This window comes from Podarcis tiliguerta (assembly GCF_965153285.1).
Source record: "Podarcis tiliguerta genome assembly, chromosome: 10".
Classification (NCBI taxonomy): Eukaryota; Metazoa; Chordata; class Lepidosauria; order Squamata; family Lacertidae; genus Podarcis; species Podarcis tiliguerta.
Genome location: NC_139543.1, coordinates 47,004,527 through 47,022,662, shown reverse-complemented (window position 1 = coordinate 47,022,662; position 18,136 = coordinate 47,004,527). Strand labels below are relative to the sequence as shown.

The following is an 18,136-nucleotide window of genomic DNA, read 5'->3' as shown; positions in this document are numbered from 1 at the left end:
GTAATGCAACGTTGCCCCCACCAGAGATGTAAAATTTCAAGACAGTTGAAGTCATAGGGGTTGGTGGGAAGAAAATTGAACTGTAAGCAGTACATTTCACCAAATCTTAAACTTCTGTTAAACCACTTTTAAGAGTGTGAAATGTTTGAAGGGTAACATAGGAAACACACCGACACTGTTCTGTGGTTCAGCAAATTTTTGAAATGTTAGAAGTATAAATACCTTAATTTAATTAAAATTACTATTGCAAATACATAGATCTGCTGCATCCCAGGTCCTAGTCCTATACTCTAACCACTACACCAAACTGGCTCTGCATTTTTGAATTTCCTGCATCTCTAGATGAAACGTAAACCCTATCTTAGCTGAAATATGGACATGCAGTCTAACAGAATTTGTTTGTTTTGACCTCAGGGTTATACACACAGTAGATGTAGGGGTGCCTCTCTCTTTCTTTCATCTCTCCCAAATTAACAACATTCATGTATGCAGGCCCAGAGCATGTGGCTTCCTCAAACGCTTTACATGCCATGTGTAAAAAGTAATCTCTCTTCCCCTTTCCCTCATGAACCAACAGGCCGGATCTAGCTTTTGTGCATGGTGATCTGGCCTCTCATGTCCCTCGGGTTTTCTGAGGAGGAAGCACAAGGACTGTGGTTAGAAAGTTCTGTTAACAGACACCCCGGAGAAAGGAAAGGTGGTGCTGAGTCTGCCTTCTTGGGTTACATGAGGACTGGACACAGTCAGCACTGCTCGAGAAACAAAGGCCTCATCTGTGCTACACATTTAAAGCAATATCATGCCACTTTTAACCAGCCCATGGCTACCCTGCCCAAAGAATCCTGGGAGCTGTAATTTGTTAAGGTTGCTAAGACTCGTTAGGACACCCCCATTGCAAGGCTGCAGTTCCTAGAGTGGTTGAACAATCAATCCTTCTTCTCTGGAAACTCTGGGAAGGCAGACTGCTGTGGTTCCCTGCAGTGCAACAAAACCAGCACCTGGAATGTTTTTTTTAATTATCTGTTAACTTTCTTTCCACTCTTTAGGAATGGTGAATTTTATTCTATGATTGTGTTTTGTCCCACTTGGATTTATTGTTAATAGTGATTTCTCCTCACCCCTTTGCCTTGTATCGTCATTAGGGTTGCCACCCATCCCTAGAAAAACAGGTTTGCCCTGTTTTTGCACAAAAGTGTCCCCTGTCCTTCAAACTTCAAATTGGGACACCTTTCCCCCCGTATTCAAGCTTGGTGGGCCCAAAATGGCGGTTGCATCACTGTTGGTGCGACTGACAATAAAAATTTACATTTGCAGCTTTGTCCCCTTGGCATGTGAGCTCTGGAAGGCTCATTGAAAGGAATCTGGCCGTCAGTGGAGAGAGCCAGTGTGGTGTAGTGGTTAAGAGTCTCGTAATCTGGGGAACCGGGTTCGCGTCTCCGCTCCTCCACATGCAGCTGCTGGGTGACCTTGGGCTAGTCACACTTCTCTGAAGTCTCTCAGCCCCACTCACCTCACAGAGTGTTTGTTGTGGGGGAGGAAGGGAAGGAGAATGTTAGCTGCTTTGAGACTCCTTAAAGGGAGTGAAAGGCGGGATATCAAATCCAAACTCTTCTTCTTCTCTGTCCCCTCTCTGAAAATATAAGTGTTCCCTCTTTGCAGATATGAGCTCCAAGGTTCCCCTCCCACCACTCTAGGTGGCAGCACCACACTTTAAGGCCACTTTACATGCAAGAAGGGCCTGCAGATTGGCAGGTGGCCTGTAGAAAGTGTGCTGCACCCTGGAGAAACTCAAAAGTCATTTATCTAAGCAGAGTTTCTGCCTAGCGAATATGCTCTCATTTTCACTTTAAACACCTTTGCATTTAACATGCAGGTTTCAAAAACCAAAATAGCATCAGAGGGACAGGAGGAGGGGGCTGATAATCAATAGGGTCAGAATAGGCATGGAGGGGAGGAATTAACCCTTTCCTGCCAATTTAACCCCTCTTAAATGCAAAAATGTGTCCTCATTTCACCCTGAGTGTATTCTCTGCATGGCACATCCTGACTGAGTCATTTTACATTTGTGCAAGTGGGTTCTTCAGAAAGGGGGTTGGGTGGGTTGCTGCCTTTTGAATGCTCCAGAGCCCAAATCTCACAGCTTTGTTCAGGTGTCAATATTTACTTGGGTGGGAAACTGGCTTCTATTGCAGTTTGGCCTTACTTGTGCATGTGTGTGTGTTTTAAAATAGGGTCAAGCATTTTTGACACAGGCGTATGCACAACTCTTCTCTCTGTTTCAAAAGCCCCGTTCTTTCAGTTGCACTTCCTCAAATTGGACGAGGGAGGGGAAGGCCGATAAAAGTCAGACTCTTCTGAAAACAGAGAAGTATTCGGAGGTCTCTGAAGCCTCGTAGAGAGTTTGCAGCGCACATTTTAGGCCAAGGCAGGGTGCTGAGTTTGCCTTGCCTGAGCTGTCTGAGGTGTGGAGAAGCTGAAGGACCATTAATCCCTTTGGCTCTCGTGCTGACAAGGAACTGTAGGAATGTCTCAACAGCTGCGAGGTGAGAGGTGAGTCCCTCAGACACTTTCTCCTGGATACTCTAGCTTTTGCTTGAAAGAAAATGTCAGGAGCAAAGGGGGACAGGGGGCTCTCACACCTTTAATAGTTGTGTAGAAGAGGGCAGTGATGGTGGGCACCCATTGGAACTGGTAGCACAGAAGGCAGGCAGCCCAGCAATAGGGGGAGCCAGAGCCAATGACAGGCAGAGGCCATTAATCCTGGTTTTGCTTCTATCCTCCTCCCTGCTGAGTTCTGCAAAGAGGGGGCAGCTGCCAGGGCCACCCAGTGGACTGGATGTAAGTAAGAAGGCAGGCAGGTGGAGGGTGACTGAGGACAGACTGAGGTTGGTGGGGCACTGCCCCATTAGCCTCCACTGGAAGAAAAGATTGTCAAGCAATCCTCTTCTATAAGAGCAGGGGTCAGCAAACTTTTTTAGCAGAGGGCCGGTCCACTGTCCCTCAGGCCTTGTGGGGGGCTAGACAATATTCTTTTGGGGGGGGGGCGGGGGGAGAATGAACGAATTCTTATGCCCCACAAAAAACCCAGAGATGCATTTTAAGTAAAAGCACACATTCTATTCATGTAAAAACACGCTGATTCCCAGACCGCCCGTGGGCCGGATTTAGAAGGCGATTGAGCCGGATCTGGCACCCAGGCCTTAGTTTGCCTACCCAGGTACAAGACTGTTGGAAATGCAGGAGCCTACAGTCCTCTTCTCATTTGGCCACTCTCATTTGAACAGCTTTCTGGAAAGTTTGTCTACTTGATCCAATGTTTGGATCTGCCTCTAGAAAACATAACAATGTCAAACGCTGGTGAGCTTCTTTTAATAATAATAATAATAATAATAATAATAATAATAGTAATAATAATAGTAATAATAATAATAATTTATTATTTATACCCCACCCATCTGGCTGGGCTTCCCCAGCCGCTCTGGGAGGCTTCAAAAATATATATTAAAATACTGTAATACATCAAACATTAAAAGCTTCCCTAAACAGGGCTGCCTTCAGATGTCTTCTAAAAGTCTGGTAGTTGTTGTTCTCTTTGACATCTGGTGGTAGGGTGTTCCACAGGGAGGGCGCCACTACCGAGAAGGCCCTCTGCCTTTTGCGGGAGAGAGTCCTACAAGACCTGAGCAAATACTAAGGTGGCCCTGGTCTTAGATGCAAAAGAGGGCAGGACTCCTTTTGCAAGGAATACCTGGTAAAATTCCTTCTTCTACACAACTATTTGAGGAGTGAGAGCCCTGTCCCCTTTTGCAGCTGGCCCCTCTAGTTTTAAATTATAAACTGTTTCAATTCTTCAACTCACTGGTGGGGAATCTTCAGCCTGCAGGCCTAACCAGGCCAGTCATTTGGTCATCCTCATTTGGTCCACGAGGCTGCTTTGGCCAAACCATCGTCACCTGCCCTTCACCTGATGTCATAAAAGGTTAAGGTAAAGATATGCTTGGGCCAAACTGGAGGTTAAGCTAACCCCTTTCCAGCCCCGTGAGGAGCGCGGGGAGCATTCGCGCAACACACCTACACACTGCAGCTGACACACTAATGTGTCGCCACACACAGTTTGGAAAGCTCTGCCCTAAAGTAACCTACTGTTCTCAGGTGCAGTAGGGAGCACTGACCCATCACCGTGGGGATTCGAACCACCAACCTTCTGATAGGCAAGCCCAAGAGACCACAGTGTCATCCATGTCCTCTACTTTTACCTTTTTACTTTGTCCATCACTGCTGTTCAGTTGGCTATTTTAGGTGGAATGGAACAGATTGCCATCTTGTCCTTTGCGTCAGGTAGCAAAATATCTTGCTTGTTTCATTCATTCATTCATTCATTCATTCATTCATTCATCTGATTTCTTACCCATCCTTCACCTTCACTGTAGTATGCAGTTTTAATTGTTTATAACAGTTACAATTATAAGAACAAGTGAAACCATTTCAACCAAAACAGAGCAGTCTAGATTCAACAAGAGAGATGGGTCCTGCAAAACCACAATGCTTTACCTGCCAAAGGGGAAAGCTATTCAGTTTATGGTGAATGTTCTACAACAGAGGTGCTAGGTGCACCTCTGTGGCGAGGGAGTTCCGCAATTTAGGAGTGCCACTGAGAAAGCCCTCTTCCAGGTCACTACCCCCCACATTTCCGAGAGTGGTGGAACTACCAAACGAGCCTGTTTGCCTGCCCTGACACCCAATGTGGCCTGTAGGGATGTAGGTGGCCTTTCAGCTAGACACCAACTTGGATGGCTTTAAAAGAGGATTTTCATGGAGTTTAAGGCTATCAATGGAAGCTAGCCATGATGGCTCTGCTCTGCTTCTATGGCTGGAGGCAGCAATGCTTCTGAATACCAGTTGCTAGAAACTGCAGGAGGGGAGAGGGCTCTTATGCTTGGGTCTGCTCCTGAGTTTCCCACAGGTGGCCGCTAAGAGAACAGGATGCTAGATGGGTCATTGACCTGATCCAGCAGGCTCTTCTTGGGTCCTTATGTTCTTAGATTTTGGGGGACTAAGTCATTTAGGGCTTTGGGTACCAATGTGACTATTGTTTGTGCTTTTTCATTCTTTGTACAGTCATACCTCGGGTTACAGACACTTCAGGTTACGTTTTTTTGGGTTACGGACCAGAACAGGTTACTTCTGGGTTTTGGCGGTCGTGCATGTGCAGAAGCACTAAATTGTGCTTTGTGCATGTGCAGAAGCGCCAAACCTGTGCATGAGCAGATGCACTGCTGCGAGTTGTGAATGCTGCGGGTTGCGAACGTGCATCCCGCATGGATCACGTTCGCAACCTGAGCGTCCACTGTATTATTTGTATTTGTAATACACCCTGATTTTTAATTCATAGGTGGGTGGGGTAGATGTCTCTTGCATCATGACTGCCACCATAGTAACAGCTGTCATTGTCTTCACTAATACCATATTGGCCCGAATATAAGCCACACTCCCCCCCCCCCAATTCTGATCGTGAAAAGTTAAAGTGCGACCTTATGCTGCCAGCAAAGTGGCATGGGTCCCCCCCCCCCCCAAGAAGCAGCCCGGGAGCCCGGGGCAACGGCACTCATCCCGTCTGCGGCTCCCAAGCCTCTTACAAGCCTCCAAATTTTAAAGGTGCAGCTTATTTGCGGGTGCGGCTTATATTCAGGCCGATACGGTAATCTCTTCACTTGTTTTCCAGTGATTTTGACCAGCTTCCCGATGATGTGCCTGTTTCTGCTAACATCGCAGACATTGAGGAGAAGAGAGGCTTCTCTAGTTACTACGTAAGAGAAGGACTTTTCTTATGAGTTTTGATCTGGGGATTGATGGGGAAACTGGAACTGCAGGAAATGTTTCCTTTTAAGGCAAACAGAATGTATCATTTCACAAGGGAAATTACTTGCTTCACAGCACTAAATTTCACAATACAGTACTGTGATGACTGATGGTTATTACACAGCCTTATCTGTTAGACTCTTTCGAACATAAGCAACATTCCCTGATAATGTAATCCTGTACATTCTGATTGGGGAACCTGCCTCCTTCCAGATGTTGTTGTGCTACAACTCCCATCATTGGCCATGCTGGCTGGGGACTGATGAGGAGTTGTAGTCTAACAATATCTGGAGGGCCACAGGTTCTTTGCTCTGCCATAGATGTTTACTCAGAAGTACTTTGGCCACCTCATGAGAAGAGAAGATTCCCTGGAAAAGACCCTGATGCTGGGAAAGATGGAGAGCACAAGGAGAAGGGGACGACAGAGGACGAGATGGTTGGACAGTGTTCTCGAAGCTACCAGCATGAGTTTGACCCAACTGCGGGAGGCAGTGGAAGACAGGAGTGCCTGGCGGGCTCTGGTCCATGGGGTCACGAAGAGTTGGACACGGCTAAATGACTAAACAACAACAACAAAAGCCCCTGAGATACTCAGTGGGACTTAATCACAGGGAATTGTGCATAAGATTCTGCCTAAATATGCATTAGGACATAATGCTAAACCATAGTTTAGTGTTATGTGAATGAACTTGGGAGCAGAAGCTCTCCCCCCCCCACCTCCTCTGGAGCAGCCAAGCAGAGGAAATAAGAAGTGTTCATTTCTGTTTTCAGCTAACCATGGTTTGAGATTATGTGCAGAGCAGACAAACTCTGATTTGTGTTAGCTATGGTATGAGGAAACAAGGCCACTTCAACCTGGGCCTAAACCACAGTTAACATTAATCCTGGTTCTGGTTTTGTACATAACAATAAACTACAGTTCTCTGAGAATTGAAGCCTAAATGGTTGTATCATGTTCTCAGTATTCAGTGCAAAACCCACTTATACTCCAGCGCCACTGAGAAAGTCAAGCACAGAAAGATGGTTTGCATATTTGTATGTTCCTGTCTTTCCCCTGCTTGTTTTAAGGGTATAAGAAGCTTAAGCTAAGTCAGGCTACAGGTCCAATTAATTCACACCCCATAGTTCTTTTCCAGGGATGTGGAATCTGCAGCGCTCAAGATGACTCCAACTCCCATCAGCCGCAGCTCACATAGCCAGTGATGGGAGATGATAGGAATTGTAGTCCAACAACATTGAGGGTCACAGGTTCTCCATCCCTAGTCTATTTTGACACTAGTTTTCCAGGCCTTTCCAAGTCACGCTGCCCAATGTCCTTTAACTGGTGTCTTCTTCTCTTCCAGGTCTTTGTGATCGAGGTGAAAACAAGAGGTGGAGGCAGGTATATGATATTCCGCCGTTACAGCCAGTTCTATAACTTGCATGCCAAGCTAGAGGAAAGATATGGTTCAGAAAGCAGAAACAGTCGCTTTTGCTGTCTACTCCCTGTCCTGCCTGGTAAGACATAAAAACTTTCCTATACCTGTCTTTCATTCTTAGATAAATCTTTTAAAGTATCATTCAGAGTGGCTGAGTAACTGGATAACAGTAAATTCAGATGCTTCCCATGTGTTCCTCCTTTGGATTTTCCAGCACTTGTGTCTGGAGATGTTTGAGGAATTCATTATTTATGAATTCAGATACAAACTGCCCTGATCTATACCTACCAGGCTAATGTGTGGATCAGAATGTAATTATTCTTCGGATTTCACTCTTTTCTGAATCACTTAATTTGGTGTTTTCCAGGAAAAGTTTATGTTGGCGCAAAGAGGGAGATTGCTGACAGCCGAATCCCAGTACTCAATGCGTACATGAAGGTAACTCTGGGAAGAACTGTCCACACTGGTGCATGAAGTTGTCATTATACTGGATCATAAACTGAATGCAAAACCTATGCAGGATATGAATGAGCACTATTCCACTCCAACGGCATTCAAATATGGCTCAAAAAACCGGGGAAGCACCAAGGCAAAGAATTGCATTTGTTTCATATGAACTTTGCCGTCACGGCTTCCTCCAAAGAATTCTGGGAACTGTAGTTTGGTGAAGGAGCTCGGAATAGTTCCTTGGCGATCACTGCCCACCCTTCTAGAACTATAATTACCAGAGGTTGCTAAGGGAAGGGAATGACCGCTAAGCCAGCTTGAATGTTATTATTTTCCTTGCTGCATTTGGCTTCAGTAAAGGACACTAACGAATGCAATCCATTTTGTAGGAATGAACCCATGCCAAATTCATAGATTTTAAAATCACTCCTCCACACATACAATGGGGCCACTATGAACACGTAGAAGAATTTTCATTTTCTATTTAACGAGATTTATATACCACATAATGATGATGATATAACTTACCTATGTCTAGATATAATAATAATAATAATAATAATAATAATAATAATTTATACCCAACAAAATATTAAAAATACAATAAAACTATATACATATATAGTTTTATTGCATTTTTATAATAATAATAATAATAATAATAATAATAATAATAATAATAGATATAATAACATTTTAAAAAATGTAGATGAAGCCAACAGTTTTCTAAAATATAATGTGGGCAAATATGGGGTACAGCTAATTTTTCTCTTGCATCATCAGATCACATAATTTCAGGTCAGCCGTTATGTGCTAACCTGACAACTTTGGCTTAACTACAACATATCAGGAAAAGGCTAAGGAAACCTGCAAGAACGTACCTTCTCATCAAGGGGAAATAACTCGCAATGAATGGGTTATAGTACTGACCTCCCAATCAGACGCTTAGGCCCAAAGTGCAACTTGAAGCCTGTTGTTGCCCAACTCTGACCTAATAGTTGAGAGGATTCTGCACAGTAGTGGATATTCCTAGCACCCCCCTCACTCGTTCAGCGATTATGTGAGGGGGCTGCATTTGCGGTTCCCACCCCAGAGGTACAGCTTTATAGTCACACAGAACTCTTTCTCCTTAATGTTGTACATATATCAGTGTTTAAGAAGTGGTGCCAATACACAAAATCCTACTTCACTCCCACATATTCATTGTAAGGTAAAAGGTAAAAAAGGTAAAGGACCCCTGGATGGTTAAATCCAGTCAAAGGCGACTATGGGGTTGCGGCGCTCATCTCACTTTCAGGCCGAGGGAGCCGGCGCTTGTCCACAGACAACTTTCTGGGTCATATGGCCAGCAGGACTAAACTGCTTCTGGCACAATGGAACACCGCGACGGAAACCAGAGCACACAGAAATGCTGCTTACCTTCCTGCAGCATTGGTACCTATTTATCTACTTGCACTGGGGTGCTTTCGACCTGTTGTTTGGCAGAAGCTGGGACAGAGCAATGGGAGCTCACCCGTCGTGAGGATTCAAACCGCCAACCTTCTGATCAGCAAGCCCAAGAGGCTCAGAGGTTTAGACCACAGCGCCACCTGCGTTATATTCATTATAGATGGGTGGGGTGGGGGTGAACAGCCCCAGAGAGATCTCGTGTTGCTCTGGAGCAGAATCTTACCAGGGGTAATGTCCCATATTCATATACCCCCCTCTCGTTTTCCTTTGACCCAGAAATTGCTTAGCTTCCCAGCCTGGTTGCTGCTAGATGAAGATGTCCGATTGTTTTTCTACCAGTCGGAGTTTGACAGTCAGCAGGTACCTCAGGGGCTGCGAAGGCTTCGCCCACGTACCCGTCGTGTGTGAGTATCTCCTCCCCAGTCTTTCTGCCAAATAAATAAGACATCCCCCCCTTTTTTTTACCTGCCTGGAATTTAATCTTGTAGCTTCATGGCCATGCATCCAAATGACACATTGCTCTCCCTCTTCTTGGTGACAGCAAGAGCGTTTCACCCCAGGAACCTGGCTTTGACCGACTGGCAGCCCCGCGGGCAGAGGTGGGTACCTTATACAGCAAGTCGCAGAGGTGCATAAGATTGAATTTCTTTGAAGATATGGAATGTAGCGGCTCATCAACACTTCCCTTGTCCTATGCCTGGAAAGCATGTGTCTGAGCAGTTTTCCATGTTTTCTAGGTCTGGGTTCAAGCAGTTTTGCCTTTGCCCTGCTGCTTTCCCCCAGAAAACCCTCTCTTCAGCACTAAATTGGGACAAACAGCAATCCATCAAAAGCCCAATTGCCATTTCTTCTTATTCAATATTAAATAACAGGTTTCCTTGGGGGAAAGGGTGGGGTGTACGGGGGTGTGGATAAGCCCTATGTTTCTAATACCAAAAGGTTTGTTAAAGTAACATAGCCTGAGTTACCCAGCTTGTGCAAATACGTATTTTGGCTTAGGAGAGCATATTCTTTAGATACCATGGGTCACCCTAGTTTGGGATTCATAAACTAACCTTAAACTCTAGTTTACAATCCTGGCTTGATCCTAGCTTGTTTGGGAGCAACAATCCAGAGTGCTGGGTTTTCACGTTGTGGGAAACCAAGCTTAATAGATAGGAGAAATATAGTTGAAGTCAGGGTGTGTGTGTGCAATAGAATAATAAACTCTGCAATCTCATTTATTGGACATCGCCTTCAACGACTGGAACTATGGGGATGTGATCTTTTTCTTCTGTGAGCCTAGACTCAATCCATCCCTCCAGTTCTGTTACTTTATTTGTTTGGTTCTTTTGATAGGCACTGTTCGATTTTACTGGGTCCACTAAACTGGAACTGAGCTTCAAGAAGGGAGACTTGATTTATTTGCTCAGCAGGGTCAACAAGCACTGGTTTGAGGTAAATATCAAGGCCTTATCTGATCATATATTACTGGCTTGATTTCTAATGTCTACCCAGCTTGGAGTGTGCTATTAATCAGGGGCTGGATTAGCTTTATTGCCATTGCTGGATAGATAAAGACATCACCAATGTTTGAGGATGGATTTGTGATTCCACTCCAGGTCAGAAGTGTGTGTATGTTTTAAATGGACAATCTAGACAGCTGTGTTGTTGTGCATAGTTTGCTGCTTTTTGGGCAGATTTTTGTCATTAATGGCACTTTTACTTACTGCCCTCGTCTTCTGCAGCTCATTTCCCAGCCCCCTCATTCCCTCTTACGAAGATCTCCTTTTCACTGCGCTCATCATAGGAGATCCTGTGCCACATCCATAGTCAACAAATTCTTGCCATGGTGCTCTCGCGCAACCATAGAGGTGTGCCACCCTTTTAAAGACACTGCTTGTCCCCACCATCTTGTCCCAGGGAACTGTCCGAGATGCCACTGGAATTTTCCCATGTGCTTTTGTGGATATCATCAAAGAACTCCCACAGGAAGAGGACACCATCAACTGGCTGCGCTGCTATTATCATGATGACAATGTCAGCAGCATCAGGTAATGCAGGGGTGGGGAAACTTCTTCAGACGTGGGGCCACCTTCTGTTCTGGGTAACCAATAGTGGGTGGGGCCAGAGGCAAAAATGGGTGGAGCAAAGAAGGTAAATTCCCTAGGATAGTTTCCACACGCACCTCTTCCTATCCTCCACCCAGGCAAACGAACAGCATTATCAGAGGTCAGTGACGCATTTCAGCCAGGTGAACTATTCAAGGAGGGGCATTGTCTGGGGACAGGGGATGTGGCTGGGGAAGATGTGTGGTTTGGGGAGAGTGCCGAGGGCTGGATAGAAAGGCTTGGAATTGCTGCTTCTGGGGAGCTATGGCAGCAACCTGGATTGACCCTTTATTTTTATTTATTAAATTTGTATACCCCCCTTCATCTCAGGGCAGTTCACAACATGAAAATACAAGCTAAAAACACAAAATACATAATAAAAACAAGAACAACACCCCCACAAACCAATAATCCTCCCCATTGCTTCCCACAAACATATTTAAAAAGGGTATCAGATGTTAATCAGCCCAAGGCCTAGTTGAAGAGGAGACTCTTGCCTCCACTGTAAATTCAGCAGATGGTTTAAGGAAACTGCTGCCTCTTGAATCCTCCCACCTAACAATGTGGGAATTAATAGTTCTGACATAGCTTGCAAGGTAGTTGTTAGAGATACTAGATAATGCACCTGATTCATTGCTCTGAATGTTGTTGTTGTTGCGAAATGCTAATCTTTATGCTGAGTTGGAGAGAGAACTTGCATATTCAAGAACCCCTGAAGTCCTATATGCAGAGTTTCCACAAAACCCGGCCATTTAAACACACACATGCCTTTCTTACTGGAACATGGGGTGTTTGTGTATTTGCCATTTAAGCACTGATACAATGTCAGGTTGTTTCCAGATGACCTGTTTGTTGAGCATTTCTCCCAATTTGTTTGCACAAAGTTTGCCACAAGATTTTACAAAGTCTGCTATTTGTTGAGCATGCTTTCTGTTTGGGTTGCGGAGAGGTTATCATACCCTCCAACATTTCTCCAATGAAAATAAGGACATCCTAAGGAAAAGTGGGACATTCCGGGATCAAATCAGAAACTGGGACGGCTTTTCTAAATCAGGGACGTCCCTGGAAAATAGGGACACTTGGAGGGTCTGGGTTATAAGACGTTGTATTAAGCAATTCTTATCCCACACTTTCTTGTGCATTTCCCCATTACTTTCCCTACTGCAGAAAGGCGTGATTTCTTTTTGGAATTGGATTTGTCTTGCTAGAGCACCAAGTCCACTTTAATGCACAACTTGATTTTTCTGGTCTGCGATCAAATCCCCTCTTCAAAACAGCTACAGTTTGGAAAGGGGCCACAGACTGAGTTCAAAAAGTGAAGTGCAAGCAAGGTCTTCCTGTTGGATTTCCTCTTTTGCACTTCCGCTGCAAGCTGACCTCGTGCCTCTCTCTTTTAGGGACATATCGGTGGAGGAGGACCTGAGCAGCACCCCACTATTCCAAGACCTCATGGAATTAATAAGGTAAAAAGCACAGGAAGAAAGCGCTCTCTCAGGCAAAATATGCTGAAATCATTTGCTCTTATGTGCACTTTGCTGAAATTCCAAATGACCTCTGCAATTGTATCTGGAAAAGATTTGCTGTATTAGGAGTTGAATTGTTTCAATGGTCCCTTAAACCAAAATAAGTGAAAGAATCCCTTCATTTATTTTGCTCTTAACAAGTGGAGGGAGCCTTCTGTTCCTTGAAGCTGTTTGTGCTGCTCTTCTCTTTGGACTTTGAATGGGGAAATTTGTGTCTTTAGTTTGCCATTCCAGTGCAAGTCTCTAGTGTAGGGTATGCTCACACTGCTATTAGCGCGTATAGTCCCCTTACCTAATACTACGTACTGTCCTGATTTGCACTCCGCTTCCTTTATTTAGTGCCAAATTTAGCAGCTCATTAAACAGATAAATTGGTAAGTGTGTCCATTAGTGCTAACTTTAGCATAGGACCTTTCTTCCTGCTCATTGTCTTGTCCTTCCTGCTTTGCTCTTATTGGGATGCTTGATATGGCTTTGCACATGTGCTTGTGAGTTAATCTGATTTTGGTCCTGTGCACCTACTCAACTACTTTCACAAAGGAAATCTTAACTGTTAATCTAAAGGGCATAGGTGCCACAACACTAAAGGCCTGGTCCCTATTTTGTGCAGAATGGACATCCCTATAAGATGCTGTCTGCAGAAGGCCCTTACTGAGGGAGTGCAGTTTTCAATACTGTAGGGTATACAGTGGTGCCCCGCAAGACAAATGCCTCGCAAGACGGAAAACGCTCTAGACGAAAGGGTTTTCCATTTTTCAATGCGCTTCGCAGGACGAATTTCTCTATGGGCTTGCTTCGCAAGACGCAAATGTCTTGCGATTCTTGCGATTTTTTTTCGCTCCCCACCCCCTTTTTCTAAGGCGCTAAACTGCTAATAGCCTTTTAGCAGCTAATCCGCTAATCCCTTAAGCCTGTAATAGCCGCTAATAGCCGCTAAACCGCTAATAGCGCTAATCCGCTAATGGGCTTGCTTCGCAAGATGAAAAAACTGCTAGACGAAGAGACTCGCGGAACGGATTAATTTCGTCTTGCGAGGCACCACTGTATAAAGACTGATAGGCTATTTCAGGTATCCTGGTCCCAACCTATATAAAGCTTTATACACCCAAACCAGCACCTTGAAATTAGCCCAGTAGCTAATTGGTGACTCATGGTATAAACACGGTGGTGATATCCTTCCCCAGTGACCTGTCTCAAGGGTAGCACCACATAGAGCACATTGCAGTAATCCAGCCTGGATGTTACCACTGCACGGATGACAGTGTTATGAAAATAGAAGGAAGAATAAAATGTAACTATTGAGAGAGAGAGAGAGAGAGAGAGAGAGAGAGAGAGAGAGAGAGAGCTACAACCAATCAGGAGAGGATGAAATATGTATGTGCCACAAATCAGTTGCACAGCACATGCAACTTCAAAAATGTATATTGTCCAAGGACAGCCAGGGCCAATGATCCAGGGACAAATATTGCTTGCAGCTGAAGTTTGGTGATGCAGATGGAGCCTGAGAGCTGAATCAATCATGTCACCATTTTTAATGAAGTTGAAATTTGTGTGGAGGACCACAGGAAACTTTCACATGTATGGAAACTAACTTGGTTTGGCCTACTTGTCTGCATTTGTGGGGGGGGGGGGGGTTGGGGTTGGGGTGGGAATGGCTTTAAAAGATTTAGACAGATTCATGGAGGCAGTGCTTTCAATGACTGCTAACCATAATGGCTACGTTCTACCTCCACTATCAGAGGCAGTATGTCCCTGATTTCCAGCTTCTTGGAATTGTATGCGGGCAGAGGGTTGTAGCGCTCATGTCTTGCTGGCAGGCTTCTCACAGGCTTTTGGCTGGCCACTGTGAAAACAGGATGGTGGACTATAGGGGCCATTGGCCGGATTCAGCAGGCTCTTCTTCCATTCCTAAAATCAGCCACACCCACAGGGCATTGTTTTTATACCCTGCCACCCTCAGGTCACACTACAAAGCCTTCACATCTCTCTCTCTCCTGCCCCCAGCTTGGTCTCCTCAGAAGGAGCTGCCAGGACTACACCCAGGAACGTTTGCTTTTGTGTATGGCTGCCCCATGTGGCGAATGATCAGAATTTCATTTTGGAACATTTGCTTTGCAAAAACGTGTATGCTGAGCTCACAATTTATGCAAGGGTTCAGTTCCCAGGAACTGCACACAAACACCAAAAATGCGTATAGCCAGGAAGGCCCCTTAATCCCATTAAAAAAAAAATCCAACAAAGAAAAAAACAGCACTTACCAACAAATGATGGCTGTGTTACTTAGTCTTCCTCTTCCTCTTCTGAGCCTGGCATTGCTTCAGGGAATGAAATCACAACAGGGGTGGGGTTTCAACGGTAGCCAGCTGAAGACGGTAAGCTTGGCCGTAGTCCAGCTTCAGAGCTGGGGTCGGCTTCCAGATCACGTCCCCTTGCTCTGAGACCACCTCTGCTTGTTCTCTGTGCTCTCGCTGGGCCCTATATCAGTCTCTGATTCTCTGACAACACCCAAACACTCTCCCAAGGTTAGTGCAGTTGCTGATGGGATTGCCAGCTTCTGACATTTTTCTACTGTGCATTTTGATTTTTCCGGTGTTTTTCCAATTTCTTTATTTTCTGATCGCCTGTGTATTGTTGTGTTTGTGTAAGAAAGGTGAGTGTAAGTTGTGGGCTTGCTGTATACTAGGCACAATTGCATAGAAGAGCATGTACATCAGCAGACATTTGCACTGAAATTCTTTTGAATTTTCGTGAGGACTTTAGAAAAGAAAATCACAAACAGATCTGGAAATATGGGTAACTAAACTTTAGTAAAATGAGAAACCCAAAGAAATGGAAAATGGAAAATGAACACATCAGGATAAACACAGACTTCCCCATGCCATGTATGCTTTCCTTGTGGACGAGGATGGCTTGCTCTGTTCCAACAAGCAGCCCCCTGACTTGCCTTCTGAGATTGTGTGGTTCAGGGGTGGAGAACTACATTCATTGGTAGCCTCTGAGAGGTCAGGGGTCAGGGTTGGTGGGGCCATAGGCAAAACTGGCCAGAGCAGTGGCTTTACCTTTGTGCAGTAGGATGTGGGTCATCAGAAGAAGCCATAGGATTAACGTCTTTTTCTTTTTCCAGCCGAGCGTTTGCACGTGACGATATTGCCCTGAATTACCGTGATGCTGAGGGCGATCTGATCCGCCTGCTGTCTGATGAGGATGTTGTGCTCATGGTGAAGCAGGGCAGGAGTTGGCCTTTTGAGAAGCACATCTTCCCGTGGAAACTGCATGTTACTCAGCAAGATGATTACAGTGTCTATGACCCAGCGGGAGCTGGAATCGCAGCACAAACAGCAACAGAACCATGATCCTTGTTGTTAGTGCTGCTCAACGGGTGTGTGTGTGGGTGTGGGTGTGTGTGTAATACAACAACCTGGAACCATGTGGAACTGTCCTGCAGGACTTTCTCCATATTTTACTACACATTTTCTTTGGTTAACAATATGCATTGCATTATCACAGAGGGTTATTTTGGGTTTCTCCTAAATACAGGTCCTCGTGTTGAGTTAGACTGTACCCACGCACCTCTCTTCTTGTGGGCTTTTTGGCTACTATGTTCTTGATTTAGAAGATTATAATTATTTTATTATTATGTTAATGTAAGTTATATGGTAACATTGTATTGTAGTAAAAAAAGCTACTATAAGCATGCTCTGGGTTCTAACAATCTCATGATAGTATTATATTATGGTTAGCAACTACAACAGTTTCCTTTAGCTCATTTAAACATGAGTTTAAAATTCATTTCTCCAGCTACCCTGTAAATAAATGTCTTTACTCGGGTATCCATCTACTCCATATACAAGCTTACGTTTACCAAGGCATCTATTTATGTAGAAAGACTAATAAAAAATGGGTTTTTAGAGAACGCTCGTTTACAGCATTGTTGGTTTCACTGAACTATAGAGCATGCCAGAGCATAATTCTTTTTTGAAACATCATTCCCTCTGCTTCTGATGCTTAGACTGTGAGTGACAATGCTTATGCTGTCAGAATGGTGCCACCTGCACACAAGGGCGAGGTAGCAGTAGGATTGAATAGGTGGCCACTGACTACATTTCAACACTCCTGGGTGGCTTTTGTTAGTTTGCTGCTTCAATAATCACACTGATGTACTTGGGAAAAGTGGGTTAATTGCTGGGAATTAGTGTGTGTTCACTTTTTATTCTATTCTATGTGATTTCTAAAAAAAAAATTAGTTTATGACCTTAGAATGTGTTGTATGTCACCTTGAGAACTTTGTGGTATTCAGCTAACAGAGAAATCTCTGTGACTTCTTGCGGGACAGATCCCCTGTTCTTCTGACTATCTTGATCCTTGAACCCCTGGAGAGGACTCTGGCCTCTCTGGGGCAGCAGAATTTTGAGCCACGGGGCAGGCATGATAGGAAGGGGACGATGAGATACCAGGGATGTGCAGGGATAACATGCTTAGAGAATGGTGGTTGAATCTTGAAGACTGACAATGCTAGCAAATAAGACAAACAAGATTTCAACTTGACAAGGGGAAGGGATTTTCTAGGGAAAGGGACCTCAAAATATGGGGGCTGTCCCTGATATGTCAGGAGAGTTGAATTTATACCACCAGTGTAAAGCTAGGTGGGTATGGGTAGACAGATTTCATTTCTTCTGGTTTTTTTTCCTTCATACCAAAATCCAAAAGTACTTTTATTCAGAAACAACACTCACCAGTTTCAAGGGAACTTGGGGCTGATACAAACATGAGTGTCCGTCATGGCAGTGTGGGGGTGGGGAGGATCCAAAACAATAGCATGTTGTGTTTGCAGCTGTGCTCAGCGGTCAGATTGAGAGAGTCGGCATGCATTCAAGGAAAAGGGAAGTTCTAATCCAGAGGAAGTGGGATTGAGCAATTAATAACAGACCATGCAAACTGCCTCGGCATGGTTTAGGAGCCACCCACATTTTCAAAAAACGCCAAACACCTTTCTTTTGAAGTGTGTTTCACTGATACTACCACAATGCAGTTTGAGCGGTGGATTCTCTGCAACAGAAGTACAACCTGGAAGGAAGATGTCTGCACATAGCTCCCTTTAGGTACTGCATTGGATCACTGTCCTACTACCCATAAGCCTGCTAAATATTTCCTGGATGGAGGATTGAGGGCACTTTTCCCAGGAGGATTTTATTTATTAATTCCACAGCGCCCTCAAGTGTGCTAAGCGCTCCAGAGAGAGAGAGAGAGCGCGCGCACAGGTATAAAGAGATATTTTCTACAGCAGTTTTTAATGTTATGGAAGAGAAGAGGATTTTTTCTTTTCTTTTTGGTGTTGCTGCTTGAATAACCT

General features: G+C 44.6%; 1 protein-coding gene across 1 annotated transcript; it reads left to right on the top strand.

The window, feature by feature from the left end:
* Positions 1 to 2,355: 2,355 nt before the first annotated feature.
* On the top strand, positions 2,356 to 16,494 carry NCF4 (neutrophil cytosolic factor 4). The gene is made up of 10 exons (XM_083400836.1): positions 2,356 to 2,550; positions 5,723 to 5,807; positions 7,203 to 7,356; positions 7,645 to 7,715; positions 9,450 to 9,577; positions 9,715 to 9,772; positions 10,512 to 10,610; positions 11,076 to 11,206; positions 12,661 to 12,726; positions 15,911 to 16,494. Exons 1-10 carry the CDS (start codon positions 2,525 to 2,527, stop codon positions 16,137 to 16,139), a joined length of 1,047 nt encoding a protein of 348 aa, XP_083256962.1. The 5' UTR covers positions 2,356 to 2,524; the 3' UTR covers positions 16,140 to 16,494.
* Positions 16,495 to 18,136: the final 1,642 nt, after the last annotated feature.

Coding starts and splice junctions, on each gene's coding strand:
- NCF4 (XM_083400836.1), top strand. CDS start 2,525: ATGTCTCAACAGCTGCGAGGTGAGAG. Junction 10,611..11,075: donor TCAACAAGCACTGGTTTGAG/GTAAATATCAAG, acceptor ATCTTGTCCCAG/GGAACTGTCCGAGATGCCAC. Junction 11,207..12,660: donor GACAATGTCAGCAGCATCAG/GTAATGCAGGGG, acceptor TCTCTCTTTTAG/GGACATATCGGTGGAGGAGG.